The following is a 24527-nucleotide window of genomic DNA, read 5'->3' as shown; positions in this document are numbered from 1 at the left end:
GGCTGTGTCTAATTCAGTCTGTCGTTTTTGAGGACAGCACCGCAGGCGACGCCGCACGTCTCACTTCCACCCACATGATCTCAGGCTGTCTGTCTGACAGCCAGCAATTAGAACTTCACCAGTAACTACCCCAGACCCTCATTAGCAGTTAATTAAATTAATTCTATCAGGAATTATCCGTTTAAACCTGGGAGGAATAACATCGAGAAAGCGTTGAAACCCTCAAAAACATGAGAAGTCAACAGACCTTTTGTTCTCAACATGTCCATCTTTTACTGCGTGACTGCTTGAATTGTGAATTTAGCATACTCTGCTATGAGGCTTTATTGCACATGCACAGACATTAACTTTATCTAAAATGCTAATGTTTTACTTTAGTTATTAACAGTTTTCTTGATCAGGTATGAAGCTGAAAGCATTTTTCACAATCAAAGTGTAGTTTTTATTCCAAAAAGCAGCATTTGTGAGCTGAAGCTTTACACATCCTATTCTCAACAACAGAAAACAAAGTTTCATCCTCCATAATTTAAACAATTATTTCACAAAAATAACATCCATTTAATTCGTCTCAAACAGGTAACAAAAGGCTACAAAAAGACTGGAGACATCTGCACAGAAATAAAAACATAGAAAAGTCAGTGTGGCTGGACTGTACACACGGTCGTCCTCATTCTGTCCCGCGTCCTCTTCTTTATGCTTCACTGCTGCGTCATCAAGTGAACTTATATGTGTGACTGTCAAGGAAACTGACTGAACACAGTAACACCACCATCCGGTCACTCTACATCACACAGCAAAACATTTCTCCATGGGCTCAAACGCAGCTGCAGTTCTGGCCTCTATCTGGTAATAACATCCACATTAGTATTACAGGGGAGGGGCTCCAGGCCGCTTTGGAAAATACCCCTATTGCGTACTTTTGTTGATGCCAAACGATTGGCATGTGTGCATTAGTTCATAGATAACATGACAGTAAGTGAAGACCTGTGCAATCTCAGGCAGACTTATTAGATTCATCACTGTGGATTCATCATGAGTGATGAATCCACAAATCTCCCAATAGTGTGTTTAGTCCACACTGCAGTGAAGAGGACATGTGACTAATGCGTTTGTTTCCCACTGACTGCATGATCCCTGCCTGGAAGAACAACTCTACAGCTTTAATTTGGGATCATTTTGGGTTTAAAGACTGAAAGTATCATTCAGCCATACAACATGTCAGCAAACTAAACTAGTTGCTGTGAGACTGTAAAGGATATGATTCATAGTCAAGTTTCTGGGTGAGAACTCCAGTCAGAATGAACTCAGCATTGTGGACATCTGGAAAACAGAGACCACAAGAGTGCAAATGAAACACAATGTCAACTTTATGAAGACACTCTGTAAAAAAAATAAAATGAGGATAAATACAAGTGGGCCCTGGGAGAGAATCTTACCAATGTTTTTCAAGAAGTATTCCCTACAGAGGTGAAGGTCATTGTCGCAGGAAATTAATATGATCTCCGGAAGGTTCTGCAACCAAATGCCAACATGTGGTTACTGATTTATAGAGAAAAACTGTAATAAAAGACTTCTGTCAAACACATGTCTGTTTTATTTTGTGCTGAAATGAAAATACATGAAATAAAAGCTACACTCCTCCCAGGTTTCTGCCATATTGTCACAAGAACCCACCACCTCTGTGGACATTTACGAGTGCCTAGAGACATGAAAGAGTTGCAGCAACTTTCAGCACCTTATTCTGATTGTGCTCCATGATCTTTCTGTATGAGGGCTGCTTGGTCAGCAGCTTTCCTCCGGCGCTCTCCAGAATGGACTTCATTGTGCTGAGGCTTGGACAGATCCCTGGTGTGAGGTAGAAGTACTTCCCCTGCATCACCGTGTCACAGGAAACGCAAAAAGAGACTCAACCGTTAATCATCAGAACAATTAGTACACTGGTTTCCAGTTAGTCCAGCTCAGTTTAAATATACTAGTTCAGTCAACTGACCCACTATATATAAAGGCCTAATATATTTAAATGTTGTTGTGTGATCATCAGCACGAGTGACTTTTTAATAGTTGAACAAAAAGGTAAAATGAGTTTAGCACTTCTGAATAGGGCTGTGCAATATGACGAAATACATCAGATATGAAAACATCTGTCGTTTCAAATTATACGCTATCGTTTGTTTCATGGTGTTGCAAAGCACACTGTTTACAGCAATATTTGTTCATCGGGGCACAGAGAATCCCAGCATGGCCAGTGAAGAGGAGGCAGGAACAACTGGCTCCAAACAGACCAGTCAAAACAAATCAAGGACCTTATTCCTAAACGAGGGGCTGTAGCATGGACATGGTTTGGTTATACAAACTCTGACATGGACCAGAAAACTGTACTATGCAAATTATGCTGCAAACCGGTCCACCTCAGACTCAAACACAACAAACCTCTTCTAATGCAAGAATCACGTGAAAGAGGATGGAGAGAGCTGAGAAGCAATAAAAAAAGAGCCGTCAGGTGCTCAAAATAAACCTTAGACTCAAACGCTTTTCCCCGCAGCGCCGCATGTAAGAAATACAAAGAAAACAGCGGCCGTTACAACTTATATCTAAAAATATAGTTTCATGCATCGGTCAAAACACTTGACTCCAGGTACAGGACGCCCAGCTGAAAACACTTCACACAAGTCGGGTTCCCAGAACATATATTGTTATCAGGATATGATTTTGGTCACATGGCACAGCCCTACTTCTGAATTCTTTAACTGGCATCAAGAAAAAGACGGTTTTTGGTTGAACACAGCAGTTATGTTGTCAGAGGACCTTAAAGAGAGGTGCACTTTGGGCTCTCTTTAGCGACTCCTCCAGGCTGAAGCCAAACAACACCTCCGCTTCTGCGTCCCTCAGAGTGCAACTCTGCTCGTCTGTAACACACACAACAGGTTTGCTCCCGTTAACGAAACATATACAGGTAAAACCGCAGCACAAGACCAATTTCAGTTCCACTTTGATCTCTACAAAACACAGTTAGATAAGAAAAAGGAGGGGTGGGACGCAAACATACCCACAAACTTCTGACTCCTCCAGCTTTCCTCCAGCCACTCTGGGGTGACTATGTGTTTGACCACCGACATGGCAGTGAGGAACTTGACGGTGCGAGTCACCTTACTGGCCACAAGGTGAGTGACTTTCTGACTGCTGTCTGCAAGCTCACCACCTAAAGCATGTAACCTCTGCAGGAGGAAAGGGGACACATTCAAATAGCAGCTGAGGCTGCAGATGTGCTTTGAGAGTAACTTCAGCGTTCTCACTAATCTGAGCTTCAGTCTAACAACACACTAAATGTTTGAGCGTGGGAAGGCTGCTTTCACCTTGGTGTACTGCTGTACTTGCATAGGCTCAAAGCCTGTGAACATGACCCGAGGAGTGGACTCTGGAGGAAGCTTCTTACTCGGGGACTGGATCTCTTCCAGTCTTCAGAGACAGAAATGCAAAGTATCATTAGAACATGGCAGTCTGGAGGGTGTGTGGTCCAACTCTGTTCTCGTGCAGAGGAGTGACAGGCTAGTCCCTAACCTGCTATACCGACCTGGCCTTCTTGTTTGCAGGTGGGTTTGCTGAGTCGCTGATCTTCTGCTTCTGCAGCAGCTGGAGGCTCTAAACACCAAACAGACGCCACAAAAGCACAATCAGACGAGCCGGTACACTGTTCCTCTGTTGCTTCTCTCTCTTCTATGACTGATTCAACTTTTTAAGGACAAACGCACTAAAAAACAAATCACTCTCACACAGATATTTTCCTGTGAATAACTGCCCCCAACAACTGAAGAGGTGTGTGAGGTGTTGTGGTTAAAGCTAGAAATGTGTGACGTTATGTCAATCCAAGAGTCGGAAAACTGTCTGGAGCAGAGGATTCAGAGCAGGCTGAGAGAGGGGTTACGGAGCTTCTCGACATTCCAAACAAAAGAATGTGAAGAACACTGTGACACAAAAACTCACCGCCAAAGCTTCAGAAGAGACTTTGATTGGTGTTCTCCAAGCAGCTACAGAGAAATGCACAAGGTAATCAGGACAGTATCTTAAAGTGTGGCCATTCCAAGTGATAAAACATCAAAAGCTCTTCACTCTCCTGACGAACCAAAATCAAGCCACACAAAACCAGAGCTGTGTGGCTCCAGTCAGGTTAGACTAACTAAGCATACCCCACAGGAGAGAGTGTGTGGCAAGTAAGAGATATTGGGTAATATCTTCATGTAATTGCTCACTACGTAACAACTCCAGTGACGGCGTACATACCAAGCAGGTTCTGGACCAGCTGTGGGTTAGGCACCAGTGGTTCAGGATGTGTGTAGATGGAGTATCGGCTGTGCTGGATTTGTCTCAGTGCTTCAAAGTTGCCCAGCAGTATATCACACAGCCACTGGGCATTCACACAAGGGATCTTCCACTCCTTGGCCTTCTCATATTTAAGCCCACTGGGTCTAAAGTGATATTAGCAAGACAACCATAAAACTGACAGTGTGCTTGAGAAGTGAAGGTTCTCAAGCAAACTGAACGTTCAACCTTCACACAAGAAGGTTCAACTGAAAAATGTTTAAAAGAAAATGAGACATTTCAAACAAGTTGCAACAAAGTTGGGAAATAAAAGAGTGAAAATGCTGGATTAACAAAACAAAGCATCTGATCTGACTAAAAAAGGTTAACACTTAGGATAAAGAGAAGCTTGAAGATAGGCTGAGTCCTTCACACATACAAATGAGGAGGAGTACACTCCAAGAACGACATAAAACCAAAAGTAAGATAGTTCTTGTATAGTTTGAGTTCTATGGATATACTGCGTGCAGTACAAAAGAATACCCAAAGAGGAACTCATCTACCCGACCCCAACTCTTACTCTTTGCAAATGAGGACAGTGTTACTGCGACAAAGATATCCGGTGTATCTGGCACCAGCCAGGTAGGCCATCAGTTTTAGATCATCTCTGTCAGCATCCATAAAACCCGTCACTGATATGATCTGAGGAAAGACGGCAACAGAGAGCTGGAGTAAAGATCTGACAAGCAGAAATGCTTCCTGCCAATTGGAGTACAGTATTTTGAAGTTCATTAAGTTCACCAAGTACAAAGACTGTAGAAAAACTACTGTTAAAAGAAACGGCAGACGTACATGCTGAGAACAGGGTTTGGCTCCAGGAGGGAAGGCAAATGGCACATGTAACATCCGGTGAGGAGGAACCATCCTCTTCTTCTTCAGCACAGTGTTGAGCCAGTGGGCGGTTACACAGCGTTTCCCCTCTCTGAGTGCCTGGAAGAGGAAACGTGCTTTTGGTTCAATTTCAACCAGCAGAAGTTCAGTATTTATCCTCTATACTCTGAGGAGACAGCGGGTAATATCGGTCCCATTCAAGGGTTTGTCTCATTCCATCGCAATAAAGTATCAATTAGGTGATACTAAATATTGCACTCCAGTTAAAGGCCAATAATGATTAGGGATGGGTACCGGTATCGCACCGGTTCTGACATAAACGGTAGTAACCAGACCGAAAAGCAGCGCACATTTCAGTGCTTTATTTTGGTGCTTTTTTTCCCCCTGAGACGTGATACACTTTGGATTCTAGCCAATCATTTTACCTTTGTAAGCGTAGTAGGCGGGCCCAGGTACGTACGTTCTTTTAGAGCAGAGCTACAGATTAAAAATGCCCAAGGCGAAGCGGTCAAAGTCTGGCTGTACTTCACAGCAAAAGATGCAAACTCAGCAGCAACAAGTGCTTTAAGCTGATACTGTGATACTGTCAAAGGAGGTAACACCTCAAATCCGATGAAACACCTGGCGACGCATAGCGTTTTTTTTTAAAAGCCGAGAAATCCACCCTATTTGATAGCTTGCTGCGAGACCTCACACCGAGCACATCTACTGCGGGTGTAGCCGTAGCCCTGCCAGTGTAGCAGAAATGATGAGGATGATGATGCAGCAGCAGCCGTTCTTCTCTGCGTGAGTAGCTTAATGTTGTTCGTGTGTAATTTACGTTGAGTAGGCTAACCACGTTATTACATGAATGCATGTAAGGTGAACTAGCAAACACCGTCGTAGTTACATGCAGCTGTCTTCTTGTTTGATGGCAGATACTCCCTTCACCCTGGCCAAAAAGGCTAAAATGACCAAAGAAAAGTGGAAAACAGTTAAACATGAGAGGTTTTTGGACAAAGTTTGTGTTTTTTCCATTGTTTAAGCACTGCTTCCAGCCAAGAGTGATACCATATATGCCCCATAGCTGCAGAAAAGGCTAACATTGTTATCTTTTCACAAAAAAACAGCTGAACATGAGAGGTTTTTGGACAAAGTTTGTGTTCTCCATTCTTTAAGCACCGGCACCATTTCAAAAGTACCAGTTTGGTACTGGTATCGGATAAAACCTAAACGATACCCATCCCTAATAATGAATGAGTACGAAAACATTTATGATAGTCATACTGGGATTCCACACTCCATAAACTGTGTCTGTTCTCATGGGAGACATCCTTACCTGTACGTACATGCTGCTGACCTGACTTTCACACAGCAGATGTGTGCAGCGGCTGGTTAGGGTTGGATCAACTGAGCCTCCACACGCCTGAATGACCTGACGAAGGAGATCGGTAAACAAACACTGTCTGATGCTCAGCATTGTTTCCTGTCTTTCACCCTACTTGGGTACTCATACTCTCTCTCAGTGACTTACCCTCTTCCATGTAGCAAGGAGCTGTTTGTCAGCCATCTGTTCTGGATAGTCGGCAATACCAAACACACAGCCCAGGAGGAAGCCATCCTGTGGGACTGCGGAAAGAAAGAAATTACTGTCACTGAATCACAGACTGAAGAGAGTGCAGGACTAACAGCAGTTTCAATCCTGCAGTTACCAGAGACCCAGCCTTCTATAGAAATTCATCTCAATCAGCAGGTGTGCTTATTTTCTTAATTAGACTTAAAAGACTTGGACAGGTTCAGTTTGTGGTCACACAGACTTTGTGTGACTGTGTTTCAGTGCATTCTGTGATCGAAGCACAAGTCACGCAATAACACAAAACAATATCAAGCCAGCAACAGATAATCAGTCACCCTGTATTACTTGGAGTCTCCTATGTTGGAAAGATAGGTGGTGAAAACAGCTGCTGTCCTCTCAGCCATCAGAGCTGACTCTTTCTCCCGTCTTCGACCTGTGCTGCTGCTGACTGTGAGCACAGCAGCACATCAGTTTCTGTGTGGCCATTACACCACCTATTAGTGTTTAACCCAATGACTATACATGACCTTTCACCTCTGTTGGATAAAATGAAAATCACGACTTGTCCAAATGACATACTACCTGCTGGGCTGTTTAAAAAAAGCTCTCTCTGCTATTGGCTCCTCACTGTAGAGATATGCCTCTGTTTTAACAGGTGTGGTCCCTCGGCCCTTTAAGCATGCTGTTGTTTTTCCCGATATTAAAAAAGAGCAGTTTGGACCCAACAGAGTTTAAGAATTATAGGTCCATCTCCAAGCTCCCGTTATTGTCTACAATTCTGAAAAAAGGAGTTTCACATGAACTTGGGGCTTTTTTAGAAAAACATGAGATGTATGACAAATTTCAGTCTGGATGCCACTCAAAGGAAACCACATTACTTAAAGCGACATAGTCACAGTTATGGTTTTGCTGGACTTTGAAACCGTCGACCCTACCAGCCTGATGAACAGGCTCCGGGATGTAGTCGATGTGTCCGGTCTGGCTTTGCAGTGGTTTCAGTCATAACTTTCCAACAGATCTTGTAGCATTTTTGCAAATCAGTTTATGTCACACTGTAAGAACCTGACTAGTGGGGTACCAAAGGGTTCAGTTCTTGGACCTATTCTTTTTCTCCTGTACACCTCTAGGACTTATAATTAGTCAGTTCCCTGATTTGTTTATCACTTCTATGCTGATAATATTCAGCTTCAAAAGTTGTTCTTTTTAAATGCTTTGTTTAGCTTCCACTGAACAGTGGCTTGCAGGTAGGGCCGCCACAAACTATTATTTTGATAGTCACTAGTCACCAATTATTTTTAGTCGACTAATCAGATCATCATCCACTGGATGTAAAATGTACAGCTTATTGCACCAGCAGCATCTGCTCTTATTTAACTATCATTAGCTTACAGCTTGAAGTGTTTAAGGTCTGTGCTAACTAAAAATAAAGACAAGATGATAGTTTATTAAATTTTAATGAAATTTGCAGATTGTCTCAGGTTTAAAAATATTTTAAAAAAAATTTAAAAAACATTTTAAAATATAACAGCACACTGGAGTAAACTCTCGACCATCTCACACTTCTGTTTTATCAGTTCTCTCTTTGACGTTTATTCAGCTGTGTGAAAACTATAACTTTAATCTCAGTCAAACCAATTTACTGAGGAACAAATAAAACACTGAAAAAAGCCAAACAATAACATTTTTAAATTATCTGAGTGACTTATATATCATGTTTAACCTGAGTAGCGAAAGACCGCGGGGGGTTTGAAAACGATGTGCCGGGAGTCCGGTGTTCTCGCCGGCTCTAGTGAGCCTCGAACCCCAGCTAGCTATCGAGCTGGTGGGTAAGAATAGAATAGAATAATCCTTTAATTGTCCCACAAGGGGAAATTTGGTTGTAACAGCAGCCAAAAAGACACATATACAAACAAACAGTACGCAGGACACAGAGCAGAAACATACACAATTTTTCTTACATATTTACATTGAGGACAATGGTTACTATATACAGAGTACTGTACAGTTATTAAATTAAATAAAAATAACTACAGATAAGAGGCAAACCAGGTTGTAGTGCGAATCGGTTAACTTTTTGCAGTTACAGCGCTGATGTGAACATCTATGTTTGTTGGGAGCAGGTCTGATTGTACAGTCTGACAGCTGCAGGGAGGAAGGACCTGCAGAAACGCTCCTTCATGCATCGAGGATGCATCAGTCTGACACTGAAGCAGCTCTGCAGTTCAGCAACATTTACATGCATGGGCTGGGAGACTGTCCATCAGAGATGTTATTTTGGCCAAAGTCCTTCTGTCTCCCACCACCTGCACTGGGTCCAGGTGCATCCCAGAACAGAGCTGGCCTTCCTGATGTGGTTATCCAGCCTCTTCCTCTCAGCTGCTGATAAACTGCTGCTCCAACATACAACACTGTAAAAAATGACAGATGCCACCACAGAGTCATAGAAGGTCTTTAAAAGCGCTCCCTGGACTCCAAATGACCTCAGCCACCTCAGCAGGTAGAGTCTGCTCTGACCCTTCCTGTAAAGAGCATCAGTGTTGTGGCTGCAGTCCAGTTTATTATTCAGGTGAACACCCAGGTACCTATGAGAGTCCACTATCTCAATGTCCACTCCCTGGATGTTCACCGCTGTCAGTGTGGTGGGTCTGCGTCTCTGGAAGTCCACCACCAACTCCTTGGTTTTCCTGGCGTTGATCAGCAGGTGGTTCTGCTGACACCAGTCCACAAAGTCCAGAGTCCACTGTCTGTACTCTGAGTCGTCCTCACCTGTGATGAGGCGACTATGGCAGAGTCGTCAGAGAACTTCTGTAGGTGGCAGCGTGGGGAGTTGATGGAGAAGTCTGCAGTGTAGAGGGTGAAGAGGAACGGTGCCAGCACAGTTCCCTGTGGGGCCCCCGTACTGCAGACCAGCGTGTCAGAGACACAGCCCTGTGTCCTCACATACTGTGGGCGTCCTGTGAGGTAGTCCAGTATCCACTGGGACATGTGGTCGTCCACTCCTGATAGCTCCAGCTTGTCCCTCAGAAGTCGTGACTGGATTGTGTTGAAAGCACTGGAGAAATCAAAGAACATGATCCTCACAGTGCTTCCAGGCTTCTCCAGGTGAGTCAGAGCTCGGTGCAGGAGGTAGATGATGGCGTCCTCCACCCCAATGCCAGGCTGGTAAGCAAACTGTAGCAGATCCAATGAAGACCTCACCAGGGGGCGCAGATGGTTTAGAACCAACCTCTCGAGGGTCTTCATCAGATGCGATGTCAGGGCTACCGGCCTGTAGCTGCTGGGGTCCTTGGGATGGGAGGTCTTTGGTACCAGTACCACACAGGAGGTCTTCCACAGCTGTGATACTTTCCCCAGTGACAGGCTCAGGTTGAACAGATATCCTAGGATGCCACACAGTTCATCTGCGCAGCATCTCAGGAGCCTGGAGCTGACGCCATCTGGACCTGCAGCCTTCCGCACCTTGATCTTGCGAAGCTCATTCCTCACTTGAAGTGCTGAGATAGAAAGAGAGGATTTTGGGGGAGGGGTGTGTATGTTGGAGTCCACAGAAGCTGGGGGTGGGTGTAATGACTGGGAGCTGGGAGGTGTGAAGTCCTGAGATGAAGGACAGGCAGGCCCTGAAGATGAAGGAGATTGCAGCAGGGGGGACGATGCTGTGGGAGGGGTGGGTGTTTGATCAAACCTATTAAAATATTTATTTAGGTCATTCACCCACCCCAAGTCTCCTGCAGCCTGGGGGGTTGGTTTTTGTCCTGAGATTGTCTTCAGGCTGTTCCAAACCCCTCTGATGTTGTCCTGTTGCAGCTGCTCTTCCATCTTCCTGCTGTAGTTTTCCTTTCCTTGCCTTATCTTCCATTTCAGCTTCTTCTGAACAACTCTCAGCTCCTGTTTGTCTGCAGATCTAAAGACTCTTCTTCTCCTTGAGGAGAGCCTTAATTTCAGGATTTATCCATGGCTTGTTGTTAGAAAAACAACGTACCTTTTTGATGGGTACGGTGTTGTCCACACAGAAGTTCATGTAATCCGTAATGCAGTCTGTGATGCTGTTGAGGTCATCCTACAGGGGGCTGCAGAGGTTGTCCCACACAGTAGAACGGAAACAGTCCCTCAGGGCCTCTTCAGTCTCTGCCGACCATTTCCTTACTGTGCGTTTCACTACTGGTTCTCTGTGTACCAGAGGTTTATACACAGGATGGACATGAACCAGGTTGTGATCTGAGCCCCCCAGGGGAGGAAGAGGTGATGAGCTGTATGCCTCCTTGGTGTTGGCATACAATAAGTCCAATGTTTTATTGTCTCTGGTGTAGCAGGTGACATACTGGGTGAAGGTGGGGAAAGTGGAGGACAGGGAGATGTGATTAAAGTCCCCAGAGATCAGGAAAAGGGCCTGAGGGTGCTGTGTTTGGAGTCTGCTGGTTACAGTGTGCAGGACCTCACAGGCTGCTGCAGCGCTAGCAGAGGGCGGGACATACACAGCTATCATAATCACGTGTGTAAACTCTCGCGGTAGATAGTACGGTCTCATGCTAACTGCTAGCAGCTCAATGTCCTTACAGCATAGCGTCTCTTTGATAGATAAACTCTGTGAAGCACATCAGGCTGCACTCCCTGTAGCTCCTCTGATGTCGGGTAAGGGCTGCCAGTTCGTCTACTTTATTGGGGAGAGATCTCACATTCCTCATAATAATAGATGGAATCGCTGGCCGGTACCTGCTAACTTTACTGCGACGCCCGGTCCCGGCCCAAGAACTACGTCTCTTCCTCCTCACCTCGCGGGGGATGTTAGCTTGCTCGGCGGTAGGCAGGGCAACGGAGGCTCCAAGGGCTAACAGCTGATCCCTGCTGTAAACAATGGGAGGTCGGACCTCCGAGCGCTCTCCGGACAAAGACGCCGTAAAAATGTAATAAAGAACACGATAGAATTCTGAGCTCCATTGTGGGGGGAAACAAAAACAAACACAAAACAACAGAGAAACATATATTAAAGAGAAAAAAGGACTGTCAGCTCGGAGCTGCTGATACTGGCTGCCAGCTCGGAGCGGCGCCGGAAGTACTGTAACAGACGTCTCCAAAAACATCGGAGAACTTTTTGCAAATATGTGGTGTCTTGATAAACCGAGCAGATATTTGAAGTTTACACAGCTACATTCTCACCTGAAAATATGTCAAAAGTTTATTTTGTGACCCAGAAACAGTCATAAGAGTAATATTCAAACTAAGTAGCCGCCGCCATTGTTGGAAACTGGAATTGGCTGGACCGCGCTATGAATTCTGGGATAGGTTGGGCCACGAAGGATACGCCCGACCCATTCTTCAAACCTGGGGAAATGAAGGACGCATTATTCCGCCGCATTTAGGGGAGTCTTCGAATTTGGACAGGCTTTGCCGCGTCGCTGTAACGTAATCGGCCTACAAATGCAGCCTCCGAAGGATGCAGCCACTAAATTTGGACACAGCTATGAAAGCGGACACTAGCGCTGGGCCATTTCATACCGTTCACGGTAATAGTATAATGTTGGGCAACGATAAGAAAATGAAATATTGCGATAGAATATGGGTAAAACGTGCATGCACAGTGCCTTTGTTTTCATACGCACATGGTGAAAAAAGCATGGCGGTGACACAGAATGAGAAGAGCGAAAGCGGATCGTTGAATGAAACAGATGAACCAGAACTGGTTTGTAAAAATGCTGCAGCTTCAGTGGTGTGGAATTGGTTTAGCTTTCGTCCGTCAGATACAACCGAACACTATTTTTGGTAGAGCATGCTAGCGGGCCGTCGTTATTACCGTGTTGTTTGGAAAATACGGCGCACTTAAAATCAATCCTTTGATTTTTCTGAAAGTCGACAGAGCCCCTTATAATCCCGTGTGCCTTATGTATGAACTCTGGTTGTGTTTACTGACCTCGAAACGATTTTATGTACACGGCGCTCAAAAATCTGTCAAATGTTTCAGTACGACTTTGCTAAGCTACGAAGCCGCACCGCTTGATGGATTGTCGGAGCATTACGGCTATCGTAGGCGGAGCCTCGCGGAGTGATACGTACTGTGCTTCAACATAATATTACCGTACTGTGTGTGTATAACCTCTTTAAGTTTTGTGGATATTATACATGGTTATGCTGAGGATACGTCGGCCAGTTTCCACTGGAAATGCCTTTTAGTTAAACTGTCAGCAAGGAATTTGCACTGTTAAAGTTTATATAACTTTAATGCATACAGTGGGGCAAAAAAGTATTTAGTCAGCCACCGATTGTGCAAGTTCCCCCACTTAAAATGATGACAGAGGTCAGTAATTTGCACCAGAGGTACACTTCAACTGTGAGAGACAGAATGTGGAAAAAAAAAAATCCATGAATCCACATGGTAGGATTTGTAAAGAATTTATTCGTAAATTAGGGTGGAAAATAAGTATTTGGTCACCTCAAACAAGGAAAATCTCTGGCTCTCACAGACCTGTAACGTCTCTGTAAGAAGCTTTTCTGTCCCCCACTCATTACCTGTATGAATGGCACCTGTTTGAACTCATCATCTGTATAAAAGACACCTGTCCACAGCCTCAAACAGTCAGACTCCAAACTCCGCCATGGCCAAGACCAAAGAGCTTTCGAAGGACACCAGGAAAAGTATTGTAGACCTGCACCAGACTGGGAAGAGTGAATCTACAATAGGCAAGCAGCTTGGTGTGAAAAAATCAACTGTGGGAGCAATCATCAGAAAATGGAAGACATACAAGACCACTGATAATCTCCCTCGATCTGGGGCTCCACGCAAGATCTCATCCCGTGGGGTCAAAATGATCACGAGAACGGTGAGCAAAGATCCCAGAACCACACGGGGGGACCTGGTGAATGACCTGCAGAGAGCTGGGACCAAAGTAACAAAGGTCACCATCAGTAACACACTACAACGGCAGGGAATCAAATCCCGCAGTGCCAGACGTGTTCCGCTGCTGAAGCCAGTGCATGTCCAGGCCCGTCTGAAGTTTGCCAGAGAGCACATGGATGATACAGCAGAGGATTGGGAGAATGTCATGTGGTCAGATGAAACCAAAGTAGAACTTTTTGGTATAATCTCAACTCGTCGTGTTTGGAGGAAGAAGAATACTGAGTTGCATCCCAAGAACACCATACCTACTGTGAAGCATGGGGGTGGAAACATCATGCTATGGGGCTGTTTTTCTGCCAAGGGGACAGGACGACTGATCCGTGTTAAGGACAGAATGAATGGGGCCATGTATCGTGAGATTTTGAGCCAAAACCTCCTTCCATCAGTGAGAACTTTGAAGATGAAACGAGGCTGGGTCTTCCAACATGACAATGATCCAAAACACACCGCCCGGGCAACAAAGGAGTGGCTCCGTAAGAAGCATTTGAAAGTCCTGGAGTGGCCTAGCCAGTCTCCAGACCTCAACCCCATAGAAAATCTGTGGCGGGAGTTGAAAGTCCGTGTTACTTGGCGACAGCCCCAAAACATCACTGCTCTCGAGAAGATCTGCATGGAGGAATGGGCCAAAATACCAGCTACTGTGTGTGCAAACCTGGTAAAGACCTATAGTAAACGTTTGACCTCTGTTATTGCCAACAAAGGTTATGTTACAAAGTATTGAGTTGTATTTTTGTTATTGACCAAATACTTATTTTCCACCCTGATTTACCAATAAATTCTTTACAAATCCTACCATGTGGATTCATGGATTTTTTTTTCACATTCTGTCTCTCACAGTTGAAGTGTACCTCTGGTGCAAATTACTGACCTCTGTCATCATTTTAGGTGGGGGAACTTGCACAATCGGTGGCTGACTAAATACTTTTTTGCCCCACTGTAAATAAAAAGCAGCTGCTTGTTTAAGAGAAAATACATTGATGGTTTTTTTTGCACTAATAAAGTTGTGGAGTTGTAAAGTATTTTGTCTCGCGTCAGTTATATCGTTATCGTAAATTTTCAAATGTATATCGTGATAAATATTTTTGGTCATATCGCCCTGCTCTACCGCACACAGCTTCTTCTTCAGGGTTCGGGGTCCAGCTTGCATCTCTGGACATGCAGTGCTGCCATCTTCTGTTTTAGTCCGCTATTACACTCTTAAATCCTGCTACTTATTCCTGCACCTTTTGGGATCTTACAAAGCTTCAAACGACGCGTCGACTATTAAATTAGTCGTCGCCGATTCGTAATCGTGACTAGTCGACTAATCGTGGCAGTCTTACTTGCAGGTGAACTCAGAGAAGTCCGAAACAGTAATTATTGCTCCCGACAGCGAAATATCTGTAATCAAACAGCATCTTGGTTCTCTTGGCTCCTCTGTTCAGCCGAGCCTCAGGTACCTCAGTGTTATTTTTTGAGTCTACCATATCCCTAGAGCAACACTCTCGACAGATAATTAGGAACTGCCTCTTTCAGCTAAAAAATATATATATATTTATGAACCCTGTTGTCTAAATCTGAATTGGAAATAGTTAATCATGCTTTTATTTCATCTCGCTTATTGCAACAGCCTTTTTCTTTGTTTGAGAATGCTGCTGCAAAGCTCTTAACAAAGACACGAAAAAGAGAGCTGGTTTTATTCTCATTACACTGGTTTCCAGTACGTTTTAGAATTCGTTAAAAAAAAAAAAAATCTTAGTACTGACTTTCAAAGCTCTGAGTCGTGACGCTCCTGCCTACATCTCTGACATCATCATCTCAAAGGCTAATCAAAATCAGTCTTTTAGAGCGGCGGCCCCGAAGACGTGGAATGCTTTGCCTCCATCTTTACATCGCCTTGATTATATTCATTCTTTTAACTCATTCACTGCCAGCCATTGGCAGTGAATGAGTTAAACCCATTGACTCATTCACTGCCATTGACGGCTATAGACGTCAATGGCAGTGAATGAGTTAAACAAAAGCTAAAGACTCATTTATTTAGACTGGCTTTAATTAGATTTGTGCTAAATGATCGATTGGGTTGTTTTTGCACATCTGTTTTATATTATTGTGAAGCATTTTGTGGTTCTTATCCTGTGAAGAATGCTATATAAATTATTACTATTATTAATTATTATCACTATTATACGTGACACTCATTCTGTCAGGCCCTTAAACAAGCCCACCACAAAGAACCTGAAGCATCTCTAGCTGAGTCTAAGCAATTTAGATGTTGTTATAGCAGAGAGCAGAGCAAGTATGGAAAATCATTGTACTAAATTTCCTGAAGACTGCAGCAGCTTCTGGTAGAGCATGCAGCTACTTTATTGAGGGCCTAATAAAATTATATTTGGCTCACTTCAAGCCATCACATCGAAATAAAAACTTTATGGGCCAAAGTTTGGGTATAGACAATGATTGTACCAAAGCAGTTGTTCCCTCACAGCAAGAAGGTTCCGAGTTTGAATCCACCACTGAATCTGTGTGGGTTCTTTCCAGGTACTCCAGCTCCTCCCACAGTCCTGAGATGTGCACCTTAAGGCCCTTCACATGCACTGTGCTCACCGCTAACTAGAGCGAAGGACCCAAAATCATCATTTATTGGATGAAGGTGTACAATTTCTCAGTTTAAACATTTGTCATGTTATTTGTTTTGTTGTGAATAAAAAAAAAATGGCTCATGTGATTTCAAAGTGTTTCAAATTAAAAGAAAGTCCCAACTTTTCTGGAATTTGTATTCATTTTTAGTAAACTCTGGCTCTCTTTTGTTTTCGGTTTCTCCCCTCACCCCCAGCCGTGGCAGATACCTCCCTGAGCCTAGTTCTGCCAGAATTTCTTCCTGTTCAAACGGTGTTCTTCCTTCCCACTGTTGCCAAGTGCTTGCTTAAAAGGTGTTCTTTAACTGTTGGGTCTTTTCTCTGTATTATTGTGGGGTCTTTACAATATAAAGTGCCTTGACGCAACTGCACAATATAAATTAAATTCCACTGAATTGAATTAAACTGAAAAAAGATAAATTTAATAAAATAGCCCATTCACCCCTCTTAAGAACCTGAAATTTTCTCTTACCATAGAAATGAATCAGGATCTATAATTTGTGAAAGATGCATCAAAAATCAAAAGTCTGAGTAAAAATTATTTAAAAAAAAAAACAAACAAAACTAAAACCAAACTGTCCTGTACAAACTTAATATGATTAAAAGTCCAAAAAACAATTAGTGAATATCTGAATGGTATATAGTTGTGGTAAATGGACGGATTCTTATATAGTGATTTTCTATTCTCCCGGAGCGCTTTATACTACATGCCACATTCACACAAGCATTCCCTTCTATGCTTTTAATTGTTTACTAACTAAAATTCAAACAACATTGTTCAAACCCTGGGGAGCCAGGGATCAAACCACTAACCTTCCGATCAGTAGATGACCTGCTCTACCTCCCGAGCTACAGCCACCCCAGTTGTGTTACACAATGATGCAACAATAGACACTTAGAATTTCACATCAAAGTTTTCTAAGTCACAAAAATGAACAAAATGCTATTTTAACTCTTATAACTTGGAAAACATGTGTATACTTTTCATATTCAAGGCCCACGTTTTTGACGTGCACATTGCCCTGCAGCAGTCTTACAACTGTACTGATATTAAAAACGTAACAATCTAGCATATTCATAAATTATTCAAATTCTTGCACTATTACTACTAATCCCTTTTTCATTGCTCTTAATTGTTTGACATTTCTTTTTACGACAATAAATTATTCCCGTACCTTTAAATGTTTTGATCTTTTAAACTGTAACTTCAGATTCAGACACACTCCTACAGGGCAGTAGGTCTAAACAAAATTATTTTTTCTCTGTTGTAATTTCTCAGTCATTTAATTTTCACACTTTTCCATGTGTGGAAAAAAGGTCTGAACGTGGATGGTTGGGTTGAAAATGATTTTTTTTTTAATGTGATGATTTAAATACAATGAGGGAAGCTTCACTCTGGCCTTCTTTAGTTCTAGCAGTATAAATGTGACCCTAGCCCACAGTAATCAAGACTTCACTCACTTTCTTGGCCCGGCTCGTGTCCAAACAGCTGGGAGACGTGAGGAGGCTGCTGGAGCGGTGGCTGCAGCATAGCTGTCTGCTGCTGCTGCACGGCCTGCTGGTTCTGATGCTGGTTCTGCAAATGCTGCTTTTGTTGCATCTGATGGTGCTGTTGCATGAAGTGCTGCTGCTGTTGTAGATGCTGTTGGTGCATCTGCTGTTGATTCTGCTGTAACATCTGCATTCTTTGCTGCTGCTGCAACTGCTGCAGCTGTTGTTGCAGCAGCTGTTGCTGCTGCAACTGCTGTAGTCCAGGCCGTAAGGGCTGCTGAGGTCGCAGCTGCTGCTGGGAGAACACATGCTGCTGCTGTTGCTGGGAAAACATCTGCTGTTGGTGCATTTGTTGCTGCTGCTGCTGTTGTAGGAACTGCTGCTGCTGTAGAGGCAACTGTGGGAACCCTTGTTGTTGAGCAGCCTGTGGCTGTTGTTGTGGGTGGTGTTGTAGCTGCATCATCTGTTGTTGCTGCTGAAGGTGCATCATGGGGTGCTGTGGTTGCTGTGATAACTGCTGATGTTGCTGAGCGGCCTGGTTTGACTGCTGCTGTTGTAGTAATTGCTGCTGCTCGGCTGTCAGGGGCTGACTGGTCAGTTTGGCCTGATTGAAGAGAAGAACATTGGTGCTGTTCAGGGTCTGAGCATGACTCTGATTCGTCTGCTGCTCCAGTGGCTTTGTTTGATTAGCAGGCTGGATAATCTACAAAAGAGATGATCAAATGAAATGAGACAATGAGAATTTGCTGGGGGAACAGCAAATTGAGGATGTTTTCAAAAGGAAAAGGCATGAGGAGCACATCTGGAAACATGCCCGCTGTAAGAAACAACCCAAGGAGCATGAGCCCCTAGTGTCAGGTTGTCTAGAGTCAGACTTTCCACACAACTTTGTGTTCTCCAGAAGCCTGTCATTCACTGACAGTCTCTTGGACAAACTGGCGACTGTGTTTGTCTGACGCAGATCAAAACATTTATTTCAATTTTATTTAAACAACGCCAAATCACAACAGCAGTCACCTCCAGAAAAATGAGGTGAAGTACCTTCATCTTGGCTGACCTGCTTGCTGCTTATCTGAGACAGCTCAGAACTCCTATTATTCCTGTGTCTTTATAGTTTGTTTAGTCCCAAAACTTATTTCCAAAAATCTTGTTTATTTTTATTCTCCGATTTAAAGACAGTTGTATGAGATTAAGTCTCTTCTTTTTACTTTGTCTTGATGATAACATAACCAGTGTTGGGCAAGTTACTTTGAAAAAGTAATTATTTATAGTTACTAGTTACTTCTTCAAAAAAGTAACTAAGTTAGTAACTAATCCCGTGTGCCTTATGTATGAACTCTGGTTGTGTTTACTGACCTCGAAACGATTTTATGTGCACGGCGCTCGAAAATCTGTCAAATGTTTCAGTACGACTTTGCTAAGCTACGAAGCCGCACCGCTTGATGGATTGTTGGAGCTTTACGGCTATCGTAGGCGGAGCCTCGCGAAGTGATACGTACTCTGCTTCAACATAATATTACCGTACTGTGTGTGTATAAGCTCTTTTTAGGTTTTGTGGATATTCTACATGGTTATGCTGAGGATATGTCGGCCAGTTTCCACTGGAAATGCCTTTTGGGTAAACTGTCAGCGAGGAATTTGCACTGTTACGTTTTTATATAACTTTAATGCACATAAAATAAAAAACAGCTGCTTGTTTAAGAGAAAATACATTGATGGTTTTTTGCACTAATAAAGTTGTGGAGTTGTAAAGTATTTTGTCTAGTGTCAATTATATCGTCAGTTATATCGTTATCGCAAATTTTCAAATGTATATAGAGTGATAAATATTTTTGGTCATATCGCCCTGCTCTAGCTGCAGGTCTGACAGCAGCAGGTGTGTCACTCCTCCTGTTTTTACCTGGAGACAGCAGTCACCTCATTGTTCTGACACACAACACAAAATTATAAGTTAGTATTTATCCTCCAGCTAACATAGCTGTGTCACTAGCGACCACGTAGCACATCATTATATACCAGCTAGCCAAACTTCAGTAACCCTACAAATGTCCCTGCTGTTTACTTTCCTGTCTTCACTTATGTCGGAAATGATAGCAGAGCTGTACGTCTTAACTCAGGGCTCTAGACTAACTTTTTGCCATGGGCGTACCGGTACGCCTAACTTTAAAAAGTTAGGCGTACCGGCACAAAAGTTAGGCGCACACAAATTTTATAATAATTTATATAATATAATGTGTTTTTCTGGATACACTGTGCTTTTTCAGCATTCAAAGATTGATGACACCGTGTCAGAGCACTGGCTATGATTTTCAGAAGGATCAGGCCTTAACTTAACAGAAAAGTTAGCAATAGTTCTTTTCCTATTACAGCTACATCCACTTCTGTCGTGCCTAGGCTGCTCACTAGGGCTGGGTATCATCACTGATTTCTATAATCCATTCGATTCCGGTTTTCAAAGTCCCGATTCGATTCAACTTAGCCTCAGACAGTCAGATATATTATAATTCTGATCATTTATCAGTACTGACTTCATCAGAATTGTGAACATCACAGCAGATGCCTTTGTGTGAAAGTAACTGAGAATAAAACACAGAAAAACATGAAGGAGATTTTCCTGGTTTGGCTTTTTATAGCAGATAACCTTAAAAATATTCTACAATGTTCTGCATATAAAGTTTAAATTTCTTCAGTATTGAACAACAGAAAAAAAATGTCCGAGGTCATTTAAGTGAAAAAAGAAAAAGAAAAGAAAAAGACAGCAGCCGACAGCGCTGTAAACAACACAGAGAGAGAGAGCTAGCTGTGCATGAAGTGTGATTTTAATAGTCGTGGAAGCAAAACAGCAAAATTCATGACGACATTGATCAAATGTGACGCGCAGTTTGCTGCTTCTTTTGCTGCTTCTTTTGCTGCTTCTTTTGCTGCTTCTTTTGCTGCTTCTTTTGCTGCTGGCTCGGTGAATTTTGGTTGGAGAGACAAAACCTGCAGCTCAGAATCAGCGCAAAAAGACGCAATCACAGCGCGGACCCGACGCATCAGAACCGCTAATCTCCGACAGCGTGTCCGTCTACGGGCCGTCGGGTGAGAAAGCTGAGAAAGACAAAGTTGATTCTGAAGCGTCGGTCCGTTCTGTGTTTATGTCTTTGCGTGGAATCCGTGTACCTGCTCTCGTTTGCTGTTTGGTTGTTGTTGAAATGGTTTTGTGAGCTTTAATCTGAGAATCTGGCGTTTCTGGCAAAACAAAGTTATATTTAAAAGTCGATTCAGGATTTAATGAATCGATATCGCTTTATTCAAGCTACTCACCTCCCACTTCCACCTGCACTTTCAACTGGACCATGGCCAATCAGAGAGGTCCCGCCCCTGACTATCTCTGATTGGTTTAGTCCACGATAGGGGCAAAATGTGTGTCTGTTGTTGACCACAGGGAAGGTTGCAGGTTTGTTTTTGTTTTTTTGCTACCGGAACAGTTGGTCGCACAGGTGCAACCAAATATATTTTTTTAGTCGCACCACTGAAAAATTTGGTCGCATTTGCGACCAAATTGGTCGCACTCTAGAGCCCTGTAACTTGTTTCATAAATCCCTCAGTCAGAACATGGTATATTATATTTAGATGCAAACTAGCGAGCCAACTTCCTGCTAACTTCTAACTCCGTTAAATTTCATAAATTCCGTTTTCATGGATGTTAAACCTAATTGTTACACCTGGTAGAGCAGAACGCTGATCATTTTATTACAGATGAAAGGATTTAGACAGTTTTTAACTGTCAGTGATGCCGCAGTGATCGTTGAACTTACGGACCTGCAGCAGAGTTTGGGCCCAGGCACGGCTAATGACGTCAGATTTAAAGACCGGATTGTTTATTATGACCCTGGTTTTACGTGGCCTATCAACACAATTTAAAAACTGGTACATATCACCTTGTTGCTTTGTGATCTTGAAGTGGTCATGTGATTGGCTTACCACGACTACTTTATTCTTCCTCAGTCAAACGGCAGCACTCCTGCCATTGTTTTGCCCCCTGAGCTCCAGGTGTTGTGCCAAAAAGTTATTGTTTCCCGCGGGAGCGTGCAGCTGCTTTAAAGCTGTAGCGCCCAGATTACTTACAGCTACTTCCGTGCAACTGATATAAGGTGCGGTAAGCTGAACACAGCTTCAACTGTCCGTTGAAAAACAGTAACGCGACCGCATTTTCTTGTTAGTAACGGTAACGGCGTTGTAACGATAGAAATAGTAATTAGTTAGATTACTTGTTACTGAAAAAAGTAATGGGGTTATTCCCATCACTGAACATAACTATTTATACATGTACATGACATGATTACAGCCTCTACATAAAAAGACTTGGTCACCATCCCCCAATGGTATGTAAGCCTTATGTCACCGTAACATATTTCAAACCAAATATTACAAGTGCAGCTGAAGATCTGAATGAAAAACTAACAAAGCGGGATTTATAGTCCAGCAGAGGTTGAGTTTATAGTCTGCTCTGCTGCAGTCAGACCATCTGTCTGCAGAGAGCTCTGCTGTCGTTGGAGGCAGTGTACAATACATGCATTCCAGTCTGTGGACAACTCTTGCTTGCGCTGTAGTTAGTCTGTCAGCCAGCCACAAAGAACAGTGAAAATCCAAAGAGTAGAAGTGAAACTGAATGTGCGCTTCATGCTTGATTTTTTTTTATGTTTTTTAACACTGCATGCTCCTAACTGTTCTGCCCATTCAAGACCTGAAGTCTTTATTGGATCATAAGGTGATTGCGGGGCACATAGAAGAAGCTGCCTTTCCACTGATTTCTACACCAGTGATTCTCAACGGGTGGGTTGCAACCCAAAAGTGTGTTTTTTTGTATTGTCATACTGTGATATTATGATCTACCATCTCAGATTCAAACCGCACAATATTTTCATTCACCAAATTTCAGAATCTGAAAATCTGGGTCACGGCTTATCGTTAAGAGGTGATGGTGGTGCGTCCTGAAGCCAGACAAGTTGAGAACAATTAGATTTGGAAGCCAAGTTCAACTTATACATACAGAATTTGGTCAGAAGTGTGTTACCCGTATTGGCCACTAGTAAAAATGCCTACAGCCAGCTTAGAACCCCCGTTAACCTAATGTGCATGTAGATTAGAAGACACACAGGCTCTTCTTCTGATTTTTGTTTCCGTCTGTATTTTAATGTAGTGCTACTCATTCGGACTACATCCAGCAAACTTCGAGCTACGCGGGCAGGAACAGCTGTGACTGGATATGCTATATGCAGCTGTGTTGTTGGGATTTAGGGAGTGCTAGATTTGCTTCTCATTCTATTTGATAGAACATTCATTTTTTTGTATCGGTTGATCAGATTAACCGTGGGAAGTCACATCACGATTGAGATTCAAATGTGAGTTGACGTGTGCAGTCTCATGGAGCATCCATCGACTCAGCATAACTCACCACCCAAGACACAGTGAATATCTCAATGAAATCTTCTACGCACCCTGTGCTCCCACTTTGCAGTACTATCCAAATATTCCATCTATGCTGTTCTAACAACTGTACAACTCTTAAGGTTCACGGCCCTGTCTGTAATAGCTACTGCCCGCGCTCTTACTTTCTTCAACAGCATGTGTGTCACTGTCGCAGTGCAAAAGTAATGATTGAAAATGTGAAACAGAACCAATAAACACAGAAAACAAATAACCACTCAAAGCACACTCCTTTAGCATCGTTTCCTTTCTAGCCAATGTGAGAAGTGCTGGTGCTCAGTGGAAGCAGGCTGTGTTTCTTACATGAACGCTGGCTGCTCGATTGGCAGGCTGCATGTCGGAGTTGTTGGTGATGTTGCGGAGCGTTCTAACAGCCGGGCTCCACCCTGACATGCTCTCTGGAACAGATACACCTGAAGAGGCGAGAGAAGTAGCATCTTCATCATATTGCATCAGGAGTAACAAAACAGAAATCATACAATTTAATACATTGTGCTCAAAGAAAAAGATCATTAGAATGTCCTGGGCATTTTTCACTTTTATTGGACAGTGCAGAACTGAAGAGTGCAGAACTGAAGAGGGACTCATGACGGGGGACATGGACCCGTACAACGCCGCGTCATATAACGTGCGGAGGGCGGTGAAAGAGGCGAAGCAGCGCTACGGGAGGAAACTAGAGTCACAACTCCAACAGAGTGACTCTAGGAGCCTGTGGCGGGGACTAAGGACAATAACGGACTATAAAGCACCAACAACCGGTATGACGAACGCGGCCGTGACTCTGGCAGACGAGCTGAACACTTTCTATGCTCGCTTCGAGGCTGCAGCTAAGGACTCCAACAATGCTAGTGTTAGCGGCGCTAACGGCTGCAGACAGGAAGATACTGCCAGCACCGGAAACGTGCTCGTCATCTCCGAGCATGAAGTAAGGAGAGCCTTCAAGAGAGTGAACACCAGGAAAGCAGCAGGACCAGACGGCATCCCAGGTCGTATCCTCAGAGACTGCGCATACCAGCTAGCTCCTGTGTTCACTGAGATATTCAACATCTCTTTATCTCACTCGGTGATCCCCACATGCTTCAAAGAGTCCATCATTGTTCCTGTCCCGAAGAAACCCCACCCTGCTTCTCTCAATGACTATCGCCCTGTAGCCCTCACCTCAGTAGTGATGAAGTGCTTTGAACGCCTGGTCAGAGACTTCATCATTTCTTCACTACCAGACACACTGGACCCACTACAGTTTGCTTACCGTCCAAATCGTTCCACAGACGATGCCATCTCTCATCTCCTCCACACATCACTCACTCACTTGGAC

The 24527-nt window shown here is 43.5% G+C and overlaps 1 protein-coding gene across 2 annotated transcripts in view; it reads right to left on the bottom strand.

The window, feature by feature from the left end:
- Window positions 1-418: 418 nt before the first annotated feature.
- Window positions 419-24527, bottom strand: part of paxip1 (PAX interacting (with transcription-activation domain) protein 1) — a 32699-nt gene continuing 8590 nt past the window's right edge. The window contains exons 8-23 of one of the 2 annotated variants that reach the window (XM_080292587.1): window positions 23516-23625; window positions 17711-18443; window positions 6701-6795; window positions 6506-6601; window positions 5149-5286; window positions 4877-4998; window positions 4279-4463; window positions 3982-4025; window positions 3572-3639; window positions 3354-3456; window positions 3047-3215; window positions 2806-2906; window positions 1736-1870; window positions 1437-1512; window positions 1261-1320; window positions 419-729 (exon numbers count right to left, since the gene is read on the bottom strand). In XM_080292587.1, coding sequence (XP_080148713.1) covers window positions 713-729; window positions 1261-1320; window positions 1437-1512; window positions 1736-1870; window positions 2806-2906; window positions 3047-3215; window positions 3354-3456; window positions 3572-3639; window positions 3982-4025; window positions 4279-4463; window positions 4877-4998; window positions 5149-5286; window positions 6506-6601; window positions 6701-6795; window positions 17711-18443; window positions 23516-23625 — 2252 coding nt within the window. In that variant the 3' untranslated portion in view covers window positions 419-712. The remainder of the gene's footprint in view (window positions 730-1260; window positions 1321-1436; window positions 1513-1735; window positions 1871-2805; window positions 2907-3046; window positions 3216-3353; window positions 3457-3571; window positions 3640-3981; window positions 4026-4278; window positions 4464-4876; window positions 4999-5148; window positions 5287-6505; window positions 6602-6700; window positions 6796-17710; window positions 18444-23515; window positions 23626-24527) is intronic. The other variant, XM_080292588.1, reaches the window with a different exon arrangement.

Source organism: Astatotilapia calliptera, chromosome 18 (genome assembly GCF_964374335.1).
Source record: "Astatotilapia calliptera chromosome 18, fAstCal68.1, whole genome shotgun sequence".
NCBI lineage: Eukaryota > Metazoa > Chordata > Actinopteri > Cichliformes > Cichlidae > Astatotilapia > Astatotilapia calliptera.
This window is presented reverse-complemented; position numbering and strand designations above follow the sequence as displayed.